Source organism: Saprolegnia parasitica, assembly GCF_000151545.1.
Source record: "Saprolegnia parasitica CBS 223.65 unplaced genomic scaffold supercont2.49, whole genome shotgun sequence".
In the NCBI taxonomy this organism is placed as follows: Eukaryota; Oomycota; class Saprolegniomycetes; order Saprolegniales; family Saprolegniaceae; genus Saprolegnia; species Saprolegnia parasitica.
Genome location: NW_012156443.1, coordinates 192,281 through 208,445, shown reverse-complemented (window position 1 = coordinate 208,445; position 16,165 = coordinate 192,281). Strand labels below are relative to the sequence as shown.

General features: G+C 59.7%; 8 protein-coding genes across 8 annotated transcripts; 2 read left to right on the top strand and 6 right to left on the bottom strand.

The window, feature by feature from the left end:
- Positions 1-930: 930 nt before the first annotated feature.
- SPRG_09593 (caltractin) lies at positions 931-1,507 on the bottom strand. Its single transcript, XM_012349019.1, has one exon. It carries the CDS (start codon positions 1,486-1,488, stop codon positions 964-966), a length of 525 nt encoding a protein of 174 aa, XP_012204409.1. The 5' UTR covers positions 1,489-1,507; the 3' UTR covers positions 931-963.
- A 678-nt stretch (positions 1,508-2,185) lies between these two features.
- On the bottom strand, positions 2,186-4,454 carry SPRG_09592 (hypothetical protein). Its single transcript, XM_012349018.1, has 2 exons — positions 3,729-4,454; positions 2,186-3,678 (listed from the first exon to the last, which is right to left on the bottom strand). The coding sequence occupies exons 1-2, from the start codon at positions 4,418-4,420 to the stop codon at positions 2,235-2,237; spliced, it is 2,136 nt and encodes a 711-aa protein (XP_012204408.1). The 5' UTR covers positions 4,421-4,454; the 3' UTR covers positions 2,186-2,234.
- Positions 4,455-4,956: 502 nt separating this feature from the next.
- Positions 4,957-6,820, bottom strand: SPRG_09591 (hypothetical protein). Its single transcript, XM_012349017.1, has 4 exons — positions 6,670-6,820; positions 5,814-6,614; positions 5,466-5,769; positions 4,957-5,412 (listed from the first exon to the last, which is right to left on the bottom strand). The coding sequence occupies exons 1-4, from the start codon at positions 6,808-6,810 to the stop codon at positions 4,964-4,966; spliced, it is 1,695 nt and encodes a 564-aa protein (XP_012204407.1). The 5' UTR covers positions 6,811-6,820; the 3' UTR covers positions 4,957-4,963.
- A 518-nt stretch (positions 6,821-7,338) lies between these two features.
- On the top strand, positions 7,339-8,845 carry SPRG_09590 (hypothetical protein). The gene is made up of 2 exons (XM_012349016.1): positions 7,339-8,231; positions 8,281-8,845. The coding sequence occupies exons 1-2, from the start codon at positions 7,366-7,368 to the stop codon at positions 8,753-8,755; spliced, it is 1,341 nt and encodes a 446-aa protein (XP_012204406.1). The 5' UTR covers positions 7,339-7,365; the 3' UTR covers positions 8,756-8,845.
- A 103-nt stretch (positions 8,846-8,948) lies between these two features.
- SPRG_09589 (hypothetical protein) lies at positions 8,949-9,885 on the bottom strand (the record flags this gene model as incomplete). Its single annotated transcript, XM_012349015.1, has 4 exons — positions 8,949-9,110; positions 9,156-9,327; positions 9,374-9,647; positions 9,696-9,885. 4 exons carry the CDS (start codon positions 9,883-9,885, stop codon positions 8,949-8,951), a joined length of 798 nt encoding a protein of 265 aa, XP_012204405.1.
- A 1,590-nt stretch (positions 9,886-11,475) lies between these two features.
- Positions 11,476-12,342, bottom strand: SPRG_09588 (hypothetical protein). The gene has a single exon (XM_012349014.1). It carries the CDS (start codon positions 12,309-12,311, stop codon positions 11,553-11,555), a length of 759 nt encoding a protein of 252 aa, XP_012204404.1. The 5' UTR covers positions 12,312-12,342; the 3' UTR covers positions 11,476-11,552.
- Positions 12,343-12,784: 442 nt separating this feature from the next.
- Positions 12,785-13,889, top strand: SPRG_09587 (hypothetical protein). The gene is made up of 5 exons (XM_012349013.1): positions 12,785-13,114; positions 13,159-13,282; positions 13,334-13,433; positions 13,479-13,736; positions 13,790-13,889. Exons 1-5 carry the CDS (start codon positions 12,805-12,807, stop codon positions 13,883-13,885), a joined length of 888 nt encoding a protein of 295 aa, XP_012204403.1. The 5' UTR covers positions 12,785-12,804; the 3' UTR covers positions 13,886-13,889.
- On the bottom strand, positions 13,890-15,960 carry SPRG_09586 (hypothetical protein; the record flags this gene model as incomplete). Its single annotated transcript, XM_012349012.1, has 6 exons — positions 13,890-14,227; positions 14,272-14,654; positions 14,706-14,842; positions 14,902-15,730; positions 15,780-15,874; positions 15,922-15,960. 6 exons carry the CDS (start codon positions 15,958-15,960, stop codon positions 13,890-13,892), a joined length of 1,821 nt encoding a protein of 606 aa, XP_012204402.1.
- Between the last annotated feature and the right edge of the window lie 205 nt (positions 15,961-16,165).

Sequence of the window (16,165 nt, the reverse complement as noted above, 5' to 3'; positions counted from 1 at the left end):
GGCGCCAAGCGGCAGTAGCCAGCCGAGGAGCGCGTGGATCGTGACGGCCGCCACGAGGAGCTGCCACCGGCGAAAGCGCAGGCCAAAGAGGATGTGGTAGGTCTCGGGCTCGGCGCTGTACCACGGCGACGGAATGCACCAGAGGTACCGCTCGGACTCGACCTGCCAGTCGCTCTTGGGCTCGACCATGTCAATTTACGTCTGGCGGCGTCGTCTGGGTCGCGACATCGGATTACTGCGTCGCCCAGCTGGTATCATGGAACTGTCCCCGTGTAGACAGCAGCCTCGTCCAACAAGTACATGTAGGACGGGCGACACCGACCACTGTCGCCGATGGCGGGACGACCCCTTTGACGTGGCGGAGGCTCGGCCCTCGGCCACCCGCATCATCGACCACGTCCCATGTACACTACATGGTAGGTACAGACCGTGCACCGATCGCATGGCGACGGATTATCTGTCAACCGCCACACATTGTCGTGCATGGCAGGGACACGCATGGATGCATCGGCCAGCTCACAGAGTACCCGCGACACGAGGTCGATGGCGGAATGCGCTGGTCGCTAGGCGCGTATACCTGTACGACTTCGACTGGCCAAGCAGCCAAGATGGAAGTAAGAGGCCTGACAACGCGTCTATGGCCTCGGAGGGCCGAGGGATTCTTCCTGCGGAGTAACGTGCGACCTGTCTGCGCCCACGTCGTCGCAAGTCGCCGGCCCAAGCAAGGTACAGTCGGCAAGCATGTACATATAAAGTCGTCTGGCCTCGCTTCTCGGGTCACCTGTAGTACGTCAACCAACCGCATGCCATGCGCTTGCACGATGGGTGATGATGGCATACATACGACTGTATGCCGAGGGCGCGACGATGGCCTTCTCGGACGGAGGCTTGAGCCTTCGCTCACGACAGCTTCCTGCAACACCAGCAAGGTACATCTTCATACGTTGTCGTAGTTGTCTGTGGTTAATACAAGCTGGTCTTCTTCATGATGCGCAAAAACTCTTCTTCGTTGATCTCGCCGTCGCCGTCGCGGTCGGCCTCGTCGATCATCTCTTGCAGCTCCTCGTCGGTCATGTTCTCGCCGAGCTCCTTGGCCACGCGCTTGAGGTTGCGGAAGCTAATCTTGCCCGTCTCGTCGTCGTCAAAGAGCCGAAAGGCCTTGAGGATCTCTTCGCGCGAGTCCTTCTCCGACATCTTGCTCGTCATCATCTCGAGAAACTCGGTAAAGTCGATCGTGCCACTGCCATCCTTGTCAATGTCGCTAATCATCTTCTTGATCTCTTCCTTCTTGGGCTCGAAGCCCAGCGCGCGCATGGCCACCTTAAGCTCCTTGGCGTCGATCGTGCCCGAGCCGTCCGTGTCGAAGAGGTCGAAGGCCTCGCGGATCTCCTGCTTCTGCTCCTCCGTGAGCTCGAACTTCTTGTTCTTAGCGGCGGCGGCCGACGCGGCCGGCTTGCCCGTCTTGCGCCCGGCGTACGCAGCCGACATGGTTTTCGAAATGGCTTCGAGCTTCGAAGTTGCCTTCCATAATTTGCACTTGAAGTTTGTATTGACTTTATCCGGATACACCACCATCAACACTAAATCCTGTACGAGACGACGAGCGTACGTAGGATATCCTGGCGCACGACTAGCGCCATTTGCATGGTCAAGTGGGCGTAATATGGCCTTGTCGTGAGCGCTGGTCGTGGTGAAAAGGCGCGCGTAAAATAGTGTTGCGATCCTGATAAGGCAGCCAATGGCACGTTGGATGGGAAAGCGACGCGGTGGCCGTGCATCCGTGCGATAGGCATGGCACCGATGGGCATGATCAAGAGCCGTGCAGCCTGCCGTAGCCCACGACGAGAGCCGCGTCGGGTCCATCGCGCATGCTACGAGGTAGGCCACGTGTGGCGCATGGGCCATTGGTGATGCGTGCCACTGGTGCGCACTACGACGGCTCACCTCCACGACACGATCAGGATGGCATGGATGGGCCATTAATGGCCCATGCGGCGCCCGCGGCGAGAGACGTGCTACTTGGTCGCACAAGCACAGCCCACCCACGTGTGGCGCACGGGCCATGGGCATTTATGTGTGGCCTGCGCCTGCGGCCACGACTTGATCGGCATGGTCATACCATGGGGCGTATACGACTCGACGTATGGCCTGATTGTTGTTGCAGCGCGACCGTCGAGAGCCAACACACGCGCGCTCAGCCATGAATATACAATATAAGATTTTTAACCAAGCATCTACTCGTCGTCCGACCAGACCATGTTTTCGACGTGATCGTCTTCGTCGACGGCGGCGACCGACTTTTTGAACTCGTCGAGGCTCACCTTGGGGCCGGCGTTGGTCTTCTTCTTCTTCTTGTTGCGCTTCTTCTTGGGCTTTTCCTCTTCCTCGTCCGACATGTCGTCGTCGTCGTCGTCCTTGTCCGCATGCTGCGTGTCGCCGCGCACAATGTCGTCGATCGCGTCGTCGTCGTCGTCGTCGCCCGCGTGGTCGCCGCCGTGCTGCTGCTTGTACAGCGCGGCCTTCTCAGTCTGCGACTTGGCGTCCTTCTCAAAGATCTTGGTGACGGCCTCCGATCGCTCGGCCGCGAGGAACGCCTTGACCTTCTCAAGCTCCTTGGGCGCAATGTCGGCCACGACCCGCTTGGCGCGAATCCACTCGGAGCGCTTCTCAATGCTCGCGATGAGACCCCGGGCCATCGACTTCCACTGCGGCACGTTCGTGGAGCTCGCAAACTTGGCGAGCGCCAGCGACAGCGGCACGGCGAATTCCGGGAACGCGATCGAGTACTTGTACACGTCGCACTCGCGCTGGAGGAGCTCAAACACTTTGGAGACGACCATGTCTTGAACGCGCTTGTTCTCGGTCGCCGCCTTTGAGAGCTTGACCAGCAGATCCAATTCGACGATCTCCGTGTCCTTGGCCTGCTTCTTGGTCTTGGCCTTCGTGCCGAGCGCGAGGACCTCGAGGAGCACCGGCGCCGTCGGGACAAACGTGTTGGTCGCGAACGCGATCTGCTGGAGCACCTTGATGCATTGGAAGCGCAGCGGGATGTAGCGCACGACCGACGCGAGGCGCATGAGCGCAAAGCAGAGCTGCGAGATCGGATAGACAAGCGCCTTGAGCTGGTTCTCTTCCGGATACGCCGCGACGACCGCGGCCCAGACCTTGAGGCAGTTGACAAAGCGCCACGTGAGAAGGCCCTTGAGCGTCTCGGTCGACGGCGCCGCGATCGCCTTCCGGATCGAGATCGCGAGCTGGCGGATGTAGATAAACACGTGCTGGTACGACGAGACGAGGTCGAGCCCGTAGAGCTCGACGATGCAGTTGCCCATGACGATGTGGTGCTGGAAGTTGACGCCGTTGGTAAACTTGGCGTTGCGCATGTAGCTCAAATACAGTGCCTTGAGGCAGAGCTCGAGGAACGGGAACGGCATAAGCTGCGCGAGCTCGCGGACGCGGACGAATGCGAGCATGCACACTTGCGTGTCGAGCGACTTGCCCCAGAGCGAGACGAAGCACTTGAGCAGCTTGCGTGCTGTCTTGTGGCACGGCACGACGAAGCGCATGTACTTGGTCAAGCCGCGAAGCACGAAGCGCTGGATGTCGGCGTTGGTCGTCTCTTGCAGCAGGTACACGGCGCACGCGTAGAAGCGGCGGAGCATCGGCGCAATCTTGGACCTAAGGACAGATTGTGAATCCTACAGCTTTAAAAGCACGAGGAGCCCTACCACTTCTTAGCGTCCAGTGTCTCGCCAAAGTACGCATCCCAGATCGACACCGTGTGCTTGAAGACCGACACCATGAGCTCGTTGTAGACTGCGCTCGACCGAATGTCGTACTTGGTGTTCTTCGGGCCGGTCTTGTCCGACTCGGGCGACTGGCACGCGTCGCTAAAGATCTGCAGCAGGCGGCGCAGCGACTTGATGCTCGGCGAACTCTCGCATTTGGCTTCAATTGCGCGGAGCGCCTCCATCGTGAGCTCGATGCGCGAGTCCGAACCGGGCGCTTCGTTGGGCACGGACGCGGCGTTGGCCTCCTCGTCGTCGTCCGACTCGGCAATGTCCTCGTCGCGGCTCGGCGCGAGGTAGCGCGGGTCGAGCGCGCTCTCGTCCTCTTCTTCACTCGAGGCATCGTCATCGTCGTCGTCACCGTTCATGTCGACATCGTCGTCGCTGCCGTTCACCTCATCGTCGTCGTCCTCGTCGTTGTCGAGGAAGTCGCCGTTGAGAAAGTCGTCCACGTCCATGTCGTCCAGCATGTCGGACGACTCGGCGTCGGCCGCGCGCGGCGCCGCCTTCGTCGGCTTGGTCGATGGCACGGCCGGCTTCTTGCCCTTGTTGAACTTCTTCTTGTCATTGCGCTTGGCAATCTTGTGCTTGAGCCCGCCCTTGGCGATGAACTTGATGGCCTTCTTCTTCATACCGGCGGCGACGCGAGATGCAACTTGATGCTCGCGAGCCAATTACGTCGGGCGATGCCATTGGTCTAAAAGACCCAACGACTGGAAGCCAACCAAAAGGGTCCGTTTGCCGACAGTACCTATGTGAAGGGTAGGGTACTTTTGGGAATGGTGGAGGAAACGTATGTGAAGGGGTGCGATCTTGGACGGTCGCGTTGGGTCTCGGGCTGGCATTTGCTGCGCGCCCGGCTGTCTCTGCCGTTTGTATGGCAAAGGGCCTTCTATACTGGAGACATTAGTCGAGGAAGGAGTCAATTCCATTCATGATGGAATGGATGTTGAGGGCAATTTAGCTGCTCGTCAGGTTCGGTTGTAGCTCGACCCACTGGGTTGTAGCGTTCATTTGGTCAGCATATCTGACGACGCATGTGTTTCCATAGCTCGACGCCCTAGCACCTGCGTCCGAGACAGAGCCTTAGCTTGCAACGCGCTCGTCCTGTTGGATCAAATCAAATCAAACATAGTACTAAACATCTTATACGATTCTTATAGGATGTCAAGCTATTACATACACCACTCGGTCGGGTGGGCCGATCGGGAAATGGTGATGCGCGTATCGATGCTGCCTCGGCCCGCGATGAGCGAGAGCTTTCGGTGGCGACCCGTGTAGTTGAACGCGTTCACATGAAACTCGCACGGCTCTTCGGCGTCAATGATGGGCGGACTCTTCCCGCCGCCAGTGCAGTCGAGGCTGCAGAGAAGACTGAGCCGCATCTTGGTGACGAGGGCATTGTTGCGGTAGCACAAGAGAAAGCAGTCGGACCCGCGCGCGTTCATCGTCGGTGTCTTCTTGTACTGCATGTGCATTTCAAACACCGAGTAAATCGAGCCACCGAACGAGAGACCCACGTGTTCACCGAGGCGAAGCGGGTGGACCTGCGTGATGAGCGCGCGCGTCTTGAACGAGTTGTACCGAAAGCTATCGTACGCGATCGGTGGTGCCCTCGGTGTTCCTACATACGATCGTCCTCAGTGACATTGGACACCTTGTCATCATCTATCATACGGATATAGCCCGCGACAAAGCCGTACGTCAATGGCAGAAGCGCCACGAAGGCAATGTAGACGCAGCCGACGAGGATGATCTCGACGCGTGTCACCTTGGCGTCGTCAGGCAGGAGGCACGTGAGGAGCCATTGACAGAATCGCAGGCAAGTCCACACGTTGCCCGCCATGAGCCACAATAGCGGACCATAGAACGTCATAATGAGCACGAGCACGGTCGGGTCGACTTCGGCAAAGACGCAGTGGCGCCGCGATCGCTTCAGACACACGGACGTTGCACACATGGCACCGTAGGCGATCCAGACCTAGTCCAAATGAAACTAATTGTCGATGATGACGCGTCGGATACCATGCGGAAGAGGTACAAGGCGGCGCGGAGCATGGTCGAAACCTCTTGGGTTTGCAAGAGGCGGAGCACGGCCGTCGCGATCACATGCGGGCTCAGCCAAATGTCCAGAAAAAACACACCGACAATCAGCGGACTCGTGACGAGGATCGACGAGGGGTCGCCGACGACGAGGAGGTAGTGCCATTCGCACGCCTTGTCCAAGTCGGCGCGGTGGCCGTATTGGCCCATCAAGCGGGCCAGAGCAAAGTAGTGCTTATAGTACCGATCCCACAATACATACGCCACGACAAGCGTTGAAATCGCGCGGAACACAAACTTGGCCCAGAGCAGCGCCGGGTACGGGTACTGTGTCAATGCAAAGGTCAACGTCACCTCCATCGACGCATTGGTCGCGACCAAATCGTTGCCGGACGTGAGCCAGAGACACTCGTGCGCGATTGGAAGCCAGAGAAACGTCACCACGAGGCACGTGCCCCGGTTGTGCCACGACTGATTCCTCGACGTCGCAACGTCGCAGAGAAGCGCGTGCATGGCTGCACCGTAAAACACCGCCCCCGGTAGCCCCGGGACCAAGGACGCGCACGTCGTGGGCACCGACACGTCGAGCACGTGGCGCAGGACGTAGCTGTGTCGAGCCACGTCCGCATGGTAGGTGACCCCTCTCGGGAGTGTGCTGCGGCTGTACAAGGCTTGGTTGAGCGCAAGCGTCGAGGCATTGAAGGCGGCAAAGCTCGCTGCATCCGGCTTGTCCATGGGCGGTGCGCTCCATGGCACCGCCTCGGACACGTACGCCTGGAACGGCTATGTGTTGGTCGGCGATGCTACGAGCTCTTTCGGCAGAGAATTAAGTGCGTACCATGATGACGATGTTGATCGAGACGAGGAGACTCACGAAGAAGAGGCACGCGTCGTGCCGCACGCGGTAGCGCCGCACCGCGAGCGCTTCCATGAGCTGTGTGGACGGACCTGGCGCCACGACCTTATGCGCACGCGCCATCGAGTTGCCCAAGATTAATTTAGTTTCGATGCAGACACGAGTCCGTCATGAAACGTCCTCTTCGTTGGATGACGAGGTTGGCATCCCGTAGTACCCACGCGACCGAGGAAGACACCTGCGTTCTACTGGAACAAGCGCTTCTGTCATCGAGCCGCCCACGTTGAGCTAAATAGAACGAAATAGAAAACGCTGCACGCACTCGACCGACGACTCGCATCTTCGCACGCCACGTCATCGTCATGCAACGTGTGGCGCCTGCTTGATAGACGGTTTCTTTAAAGCGCCAGGACAGCCGACACAAATCACGGGGAGAGTTCGTTAAGCCGGCATGAACCCAGCAGCTCGACCAAGCGCTTCACTGTCTTCTACCGATGCAGCACGACACGTCGAGGTGCGTCATCCTCGTCATTGACGCCTCGTGCATCGAGAGCTACGACCGTACGGCGCCAATCGTCCATGGGCTTCATCGTGGCGGGAACTCGGCGCCGTATCCGGACGCATCCGGTTTTGTGCTACATTTAGCAAATCGTGGACGAGCATCATCGATCCAGGCGCATGTCGGCGTATGAGGAGGCGCGCCGCGCCAAGATTGCGCGCAACATGCAAATGATGGAGGCGATGGGGCTCAAGGCGTCGGCGACGGCGCTCAAGCAGCGCATTAGCGCGGCCAAGCCCACGCCCACGAAGCGCAAGAAGACCGTCGATGACCAAGTGGTCGCGCCACGTCGGTCGTCGCGCCGCCTCCAAGGCCAGGAGGCCGTGCTGCCAGAGGACCTTCGCTCGCCACTGCCGCGCGAGCTTCGTGCGCACTTGACTGAAGACCTCGTTCAGAACGAAGCATCCTTTCCGAATGCGGCCGACTCGGCGGCCCTTGGACAGCTCTTTGGCAAGGACAGCGCCGAGCGCAAGCCAGTTGTTGAGCCGCCACAGGAAGACGCCAAGTACTCGCTGCACGAACTGGATGTGGAAAAGGTCACGCCGAGCCGCATCTACGCGATCGCGTGCCACCCGTCGGTGGCTACGGACCACATTCTCTCTGCGATCGCCGACGTTGACGGCAACGTCGCGCTCTGGTCGGTGCCCTTGAGCCGCGACAGCAGCGACGACAATACGATTGTGACGTGGCGGCCGCACAAGCAAGCCATCTCGTCGATCCATTTCGAAGCAGAGACCACGTTGCTCACGTCGGCCTTTGACGGTAGCATCCAGCAGTACGACCTAGTGACGCAAGCCCGCACTGACGTCTTTCGCACTGACGTCGCGTTGACCTATGTCGACGTCTCGGAGCCGAACGCACTCTTGACGTGCGACGAGGCTGGGCACGTCTTCTCGATTGACCGGCGCGCGAGTAACAAGCCCACGATGTGGACACTTCATGAGAAGAAGATCAACACGGTGCACCGCCAGCCCGGGTCCACCCAGTACGTACCCTTACCCTATCACGCAGTAGTGTCGTCATGTGGCTCGTAGCAGCTTTGCGACCGCGTCCTTGGACCGCACCGTGTGCCTCTGGGATGCCCGCCAGCCGTCGACGCCGCTCAACATGTTGCCCCACCACCGCAGTATCAACTGCGCCTACTTTTCACCCAATGGAGAAGCGCTCGTGACTGTCGGCCAAGACGACCATGTCCATCTGTACAGCATGCCAGCGAGTAGCGACGAACCCACAACCCGGTTTGTGCACAATAACCAGACGGGTCGGTGGCTCACCAAGTTCCACGCGCACTGGGATCCCAAGTGCTTGGCGACGCCGCGCTTCGTCCTCGGCTCGAACCAGCAACCGCGCTGTATTGAGATTTTCGGCACATCGACCACGCAGCCGCTCCAGCGCTTGGACGACGACCTCTGTCGCTCCGTCTTCTCCATGAATACGTTCCACCCGTCGATCGACGTGATTGTAAGCGGCAATAGCTCGGGCCGTGCCATGGTCTGGCGTGCCAAATAGGTCAAAGACACTGTATGGACACTGCATTCTTATTTGATACAGATTCTGTTTTGTGGTGCCCCGTGTTGCAGGCGCTCTCAATATGCCCAGCGAGTACTCGTTCGATCGTCTTTCTCTCGTGTTGTACGTTGAAAGACGTCTACCTTGTACAAAACTGCAGACAATAGGTGTACAAGTTGGAGGTGATTATATGTTACGTAGGACCCAGGGGCTTGCAAGCGACGACTTCGTCGGGGCTTGGCCCTGAAGGAGCGTCGGGATGAACGACGATGGGTGCATACAGCGTGTGTCGTGCCCAGCCAAATAGGTTGGGAAAGAAGAACCCCGCCTGCGACATGTAGCGGTCCGCGCCGTCCTGTATCAAGATGTCAATCTGGCACGATGTGGCATCGACTATTACCTTTTTGCGCAGCGAAATGTCCTTGGCGATCATGCTCGAAAGGTACGAGACGCCGACCATGAGCCCGAGCCACGCGTATGGAAACCAGTGCTGCGCCAAAATAGCGTGGGCGAGGTAGACGCTAAACGTCCCGAGGTAGTTGGTGTTGCGGCTCCACGTGAGCCAGCCATCGCTAGGATATCCATTGGATACATGGATTAGGAGAGAGGAGTGCGTACGTGATGAGACCCGGCCGCGCTTTGAGCTGGTAAAACTTTTGTGTGTCGGTGCACATGAGACAGAGAAGCCCCATCGTGTGCAGAAAAATCACAAGGGACAGCACGAGCGACGACGACTCGACGCGGCCGCTAATCAAGAGAAACCCCGCGGCCCAGTACCCGCCGAAGACGCCGATGCAGAGCAATGACGACATGATCGTCATGCGGCCGGCAAAGAGGCGGTCGGGCATGAGCCGGCTTTTGAGGAGCCACGCAACCCCGAGCGAGCCATGACCTATCCACGTGTGGACAATTCTGTCTTTCTCAACGCATTGTCCATTACAGGCAACGTAGATGTAGGCCGAGATGGTAAAGTTGTCGTACGCGTGCATAAGCCCGACCATGAGCGGGACGGTGGCGGCCTTGTGGAGGTTCACGAGCTGCCCCAGCGTCAAGGGGCGTGGGCCGCCGAGGCAGCTGTACATGCAATAGTCCTTGACCGGGATGATCGCCGTGACGTAGATCCACTCCATGGTCGGTCGTATCAATAGCAAGTGCAACGTCAGGAGGCAGGAGCTTTTTTAGCCCACACCTCGACCAATTAAAGTCGGCAGCGCCACGGAAGAAACCGAGGGCCGTTGCAACCATCGTCACCTTTTGCGATGCCCTCGCGTCTTATCATCGCTGTCCTCGTAGCTGACGAAATGCCCAAGGAAAAGGATGCACGCTACGTCGAGGACGGCTGGGACGCTGCGACACGTCGCCGACATCGTCATCGACACCATCAAGATGATATATCCGATGAGTACGGCTCCGGTGGGCCGTCCCCATCTTGAATATATTTAGGTATCTTCGTAGACTTGAAGAATACGAGGTGCGCATCGTTTCACCTCAAGACCTTGGAAGCAGCAGCATGCAGCGAGGGATCGTCGACTTTGACCTTGGCCACGTATGGCATTCCGCTCAACTAGACTACCTCATGCTCGGCGGTCCTCGGCCGATCCAGTTTCGCGTGCTTTTAAATGCGCAAAAGCTCGTGTTGCCACTGCTCATGTGGTCCACACCTCCCTACCTCCACCTGGCGAGAACGTACTTCTGAAAAAATATTGCAACTTGTCGCTGACACCTCTGTAGACCACGCCATGTTTGGGCTCTTCTGGGTCGCAAAGGATGTGGACAAGGTCTGGGCAGCGTACATGACTCTGCCGTCGGCGTCCTCGTGCTCGCGGCGGACTGGGCGCCTGACGATCAAATCCTTGCCAATCGTGTCGAGCCAGCGCCGGGGCTTTCGGGCTTTTGCACGGCGCTGCATACGATCGGACTCACGCTGCTCCTGTCCACCGACACGCAAAAGTCCTTTGTTTTGCCCCGCGTCTTGTTCACGTGATCCGTCTACCTTCGTGTCGTATAACTCTTGATGCCGTCCCATCTTAACGACGGCTATGTCCAGTCGAAACCCAAACTTTCTCGGTAAACTGCTCGTGTGTCTCTCGTATGCAATCCGGATCGCCGACCACTGGTTACCGTGCGTGATGCTCATGGTCATGACCTCGTTTCTCATGATGTCGCACTTGATTCGCAAGGGCATTTCACTCACCAACAAGGTCATATAATCTCGATCTATTCGCTCGACGATGGCACGAGGGGTCATGGTCATTCTAGCCGGGAGGCGACGCGTACCGCGCACGCACGGGGCTGCCCTTGCTTCACGTCATTGGCTGGCTGGATGTGTGGCCGCATGCGGCAGCCAACGTTGCATCCGTCGACCAACCGCTCGCTGGCTCGACGTCGGCGGAGGCAACGACGGGTCCAGCTGCCGTGTGCCGATTTTAGGCTTTTTGTGAAAGGACGTACTCTACCCGCGAAGGAAACTCGACGATTTCTGTCTGGTAAATGGCGATATACATGTACTAGATGATGCATGGTCAAGCAAGGACGGCATCGATCGGTCGTCTCTTCACGACATACAATTGCTGTCGCCCCCCCACCTGCGGTCGATGGCGACCCCCACAACGATGGACGTTCGCTACAACCGGTCGCTATGACACGTCCCAGTGAGCGGGGTAGGGTTACGGGCGGCAACGATTTCGGCAGCGAGAGGACTCGAAGCAAGGGATGGATTTGGTCAAAACGAATGCGTCGTAGCTGGTTAATAATCTAAATGCTATCAAAATGGTCTGGCCAAGAGTGTCCTTGCCGCCTAGACCAGAAAGACGTTGGGTTCGACTTCCAACGGCACAAACGCATCAATCCACGACGACGACGACGACGACGACAACGACAGCTCCGGTTCGGTCGACGACGTCGGCGCCGGTCGCGGCGCCGCCTTGCGCTTGCGACCTGCAATGTCGCTTGCGAGCTTGTGGAGCCCGTCGAGCTCGGCCTGGCTCAGCGTCGTGGCCTCTCGCTCCGCGTCCGTCATGGCCTCGAGGCCGTCGTGGCAGTCGCGATAGTGCTGTCGCAGCGTGTACTTCCAGAGCCACTTGTTGCAGCGTGCGCACTGCGTCGGGATGTTGGTGCACTTGTGGTTCTTCGTGGCCGACGTGACGTAAAATTTGCGGAACCGAGGGCAGTTGCCTTGCGGTACCGGCGTCACCGTCACGGTCGACGTGCCCGCGGTCAGCGAAATCACGCAGCTGCCGTCGTCTTGGCCGCAAAAGCCGCAGCGGACCACGCTAAAGTCCTCCAACGCCATGTGGCCGCCGACGTGCTGCCGGAGGTCCTTGAGCTTCAAGCTCGCGTTGCATAGCATACATGTCGTGCTTTCCTCGGGCGGCGCGCCCTTCTGGAGCTTCTTGGTCGAGGCGTCACTGCTTCGCGCGGGCTCGGTGCCCAGCAGCACTGGCAGCGTGGGCTTGGCGGTCGCCTTCTTGGCCTTGGTTGCGGCGCGCTTTGGCGCCGCGTCGGCGTCGTGCTTGCGCTTCTTCGATCCTTTCGACGACGCCTGCATGTCGACCATCGTCCTTGCTTGGGTTGCTTGGCCGCACGCGGGCCCGTCTCTTGGTCTTTGCCAGTGAAGCTGTGCGGAATACCGTATCCGGATATCCGGATGAGCCTATTCTTACCCTGGCTAAATGCACGCGACTGAATAGTCGCAAGAGAGTTCGATGGCGACGAGGTCGTCCGTACGAGGGTCCGTTGGCGCCTTATGCGCGGACAAATGCACGGCCACCCTTTCCAATCGACACTATAGCATTGGTTCTCACTATCTGCATGCTGTCGTCGCCGCAACATGGCGGAAGCCCTCAGCGCAGAACCAGCGTCCTACCCATGGCTGGTCGTGCGCCAGCAGCCTCTACATAGTTCTCGCGACCACCTTGTGCGGTGGCAGCACCTCGCTACGTCTCGCCTGCGTCGTCGACGTGTGTTGTTTCGCCGCAGCATGTCCTTTAACGGCAACGTGGCGGCTAAGGTGGCGTGTATTTAGACATTTGCGGCCTGTCTCGGGACACATGAACGTTGGCCAGACAGTGCAGGCCGGCGACGGTGTCGGCGAGGTCGTCCAAGTCCACGCCGAAGGACGCGCTATCCTTCTCAAGTGCAGCAGGTCGCAGCGCACGCGGTGGTACTTTCCGCACGAGCTGGCGCCGATCGAGCGGTCGGTCGCCTTGGCGCCGGAGCGCTTTCCGACGCCGTTGCAGACGTTCAGCGTCCAGCCCAGCGACACGAGCAACGAGAATCTGGTCGTCTTCTTGCATGGCCTCGGCGATACGCATGCAGCTTCGTTCGCGCTCGGCCAAGCCATGGCGCTGCCCCAGACAGGTCCTCCGATCTCATCGTGTCGGTCCGTCTTCACGTCCGCGTAGCACTGCTCTCGCTGCGGGCGCCGCATGCGCTGCCCTTTGACTTGGGCTATTCATGGTACCATGCGCTAAGCGACCAAGGCGACGTGCTTCCGACGGGCGTTGCGCACGCAGCTCGCGATCAGAGGTAGTACACATGCTTTTCGGCGCGATGGACAAGCGTCGCTGTTGTTGCTAGCATGGCCGAGCTTCTACCCGTGCTCCACGAGGCACTGCGCGTGCTGCATACGGTCTACGGCTGGCCGTACAACCGCGTCTTTCTCTTTGGCCTCGCGCAAGTCCGCCTTCTTCATAGTAACCCTAGCCCCACTAACAAGTGCTAGGGCGCCCATGTGGCCCTTTCGGTCGCAACGACGTTTTCCGAGCGCCTTGGTGGCGTCGTGAGCCTCTCGGGTGGTCTCCTCTCGCCGCCATCGCCCGCGTTCAAGCAACCTACCCCCGTGCTGCTGCTCCACAGCAAGAACGACCCGCTCGTGTCCTCGTCCGTGTTTGCCGCGTGCCAAGCCGGCTGCAACTCGGCACTCGGTCGGGTCGAGACGCACGTGTTTGATGTACCGGGGCCGCTCTCGCTGGCGACGCGCGTACGTTCTTATCCCGTCGTGCACCGATGCTACCGCTAACGATGATGGACTAGGACGAGTTGCACCCGGTCATGGCCTTTTTCGCCGAAGCGCTCTACCTCCGCCACCTCGCGCTCGAGCAGCAGGCAGATATTTTCGAAGTGAAGTAAATTGCTACCGTGTGAGACGATACGTGTCGTCGTGGGCTCCCTCGCGGTGCGCCCGCTGAATCGACGTGGCCGCGAGGTGGGTGCGCATGCGGAGCTCGGTGCGCAGCGGGATGCACGGTAGCATCGCGGGCAGCGCTGGCAGCGTAAATATTGCAGAGAACGCGTCTTGGAGAATGCATTCCAGCGTCTCCGAGACGTTGCGCATCGTCTCTTGCCGGCGCAGGTGGTCGCGCAGCGCCATGGAGAGCGTCCGGTCGTGCGCGTTGATGTCGTCGCGGGCCATCAAGTAGAGCTCTCTTCGTTGCTGGCGTTGAATCGTGGCCGTCAAGATGCGAATCGCGCCTACGCACTTGGTCGCACGACGCGTTGATGACGACGAGTGGGACCTTGGATGACACTCCCGGCCGCCAGCTCGATGCTCCGGCGAAGGCCAAAGAGCTCGTAAATCAGTGTCCCGCGGTCGGCCAAGTCCATGGGCTTGAGATGTTGTGGCTTGAGCGTCGGCTGGCGCTTCGCCAGGTGCAGCACACTGAAGAGGTCGAGGTCGATGAGCACGGCGTAGATGCTCGAGGCTTTCGCCTTGAGGCTATGCACCGACTGGAGCCACGTGAGCAGCGGCAGGTCCAGCCAGCGCGTCCAGGGCGATGGCACCGATCGAACGCGAGGACGGGGGTACGAGAGGTGCGAGAAGGCAGCGCCGAGGCGTCGCACGTCGCGAATGATGTCGGACGTCACACGGTTGGGCTGCAAGAGCGCGTGAATCATCGTCCTACCCCAGCAATGTATCAAGAACGTATCAACTTCAGGTTCAAAAGCGTACTGGCGTGGGAAGAGCACATTCAGCTCGGTGCGCTCCTCATTTGACAAGCCGACGCCGGTTGTCGTCGCCACAAGGCGGTCCAAGGCCGTGATCGAGATCCACTGCGGCTGGTCGGGCTCGCACACGCTTTGAAACAGCTACATCAGGATGTCTTTACGATCAACTTGATACGTTGATACTACAAAACGAGACCGACCTCGTGCACGTGCTGCTGCCGCAGCGCCGCAAACACATACAGGCGGTGCAAGAGGTTGGCGATCGCACCGTCCCAGCCCGGCGAAAGCGGCTGCGTCACGGGTACCGCAAGCGCACTCGCGTCCTGCACGTAGTTGATGGCCGCAGCAAACCGAACGGGGGCCAGCGGCGCGGCCGGCGCCGTCAGAAAAGACACGACGACCGACACGTCGTTGGCAAAGGCCTGTCGGTCGCACTCGGAGGCGACGACTTGCATCGCGGCCATCGTGAGCGCTGCGTTGACGTCGGCAAGCATCGCGATCGTGCGCGGATCCGACGGATGCTTCTCGAGGGCCGCGACGAGTGCGTCCTTCCCTTCGAGGAGCCGGCCACGCTGGAGCAGTGCGATCGCGAGATTGTAGTACGCTTTCCACAACGTCGGGTCGAGTTGGATCGCCGACTCGAAACACGCAATCGCTTCGTCGACTTGGTGCTCGAGGTGTAAATAGACCGCGCCGAGGTTGAGCTGGACGTTGGCGACGTCGCAACCGAGCGGCTTGAGGTGTGCAATGGCTCGAAGAATCCGGATGGCCTCGTGCACATGGAGCCGCGAGTCGCACTGGAGGCACTTGTACGCAAAGCGTAATTTGGGCTTCCAGTTGGCATGCGTCACGCCGCGCGCATGGGCAGGCAGCGGGATCAAGTGGCTCGTTTGCGCCAGGCTATCCGCTGTCGAGACAGGATCCAGCGCCGCCGCATTGGTCGATGCGCTGTGGACGAGAAAGGTGAGGTCGAGAGGCGGCGAGACGGCGGCGCCCGTGAGCTCAGCGCGGGCCACCCCGAGCTCCATCCTACACCCCACCACCGGAATGCAGACAAGTTGTCTCTATCTTGTCGTACCGCAGAAGCGTGTCGACGTCGCGCAGCTGCGCATAGAGCGACGTGAGATCCGACGTCGCCTCGAGGAGCGCCGCGACACGAGGCTGGACACCCATCTAGTGCACGAGCGCATGACGCACCCTCATCCTACCGCGTGACGCACCGCCAGAGCAAACACGCGCACGTCATTGTGCGCGCACATGAGCTGGTGCAGCAGGACGACCGAGAGGTACTAGGAGGAAACGAGACGGTATCATCCTCCTGCATATCGCTGCAACCATAGCCAAGTACGTGGAGCGTCGCATGCCCAGCAACCGGAAACGACTGCAGCGAGAGGCCAATGGCCACCACGAAGCTCTTCTTGAGGCGGCGCGGGAGCCAAACGACGTCGGCGGCGCGCGCGCGCC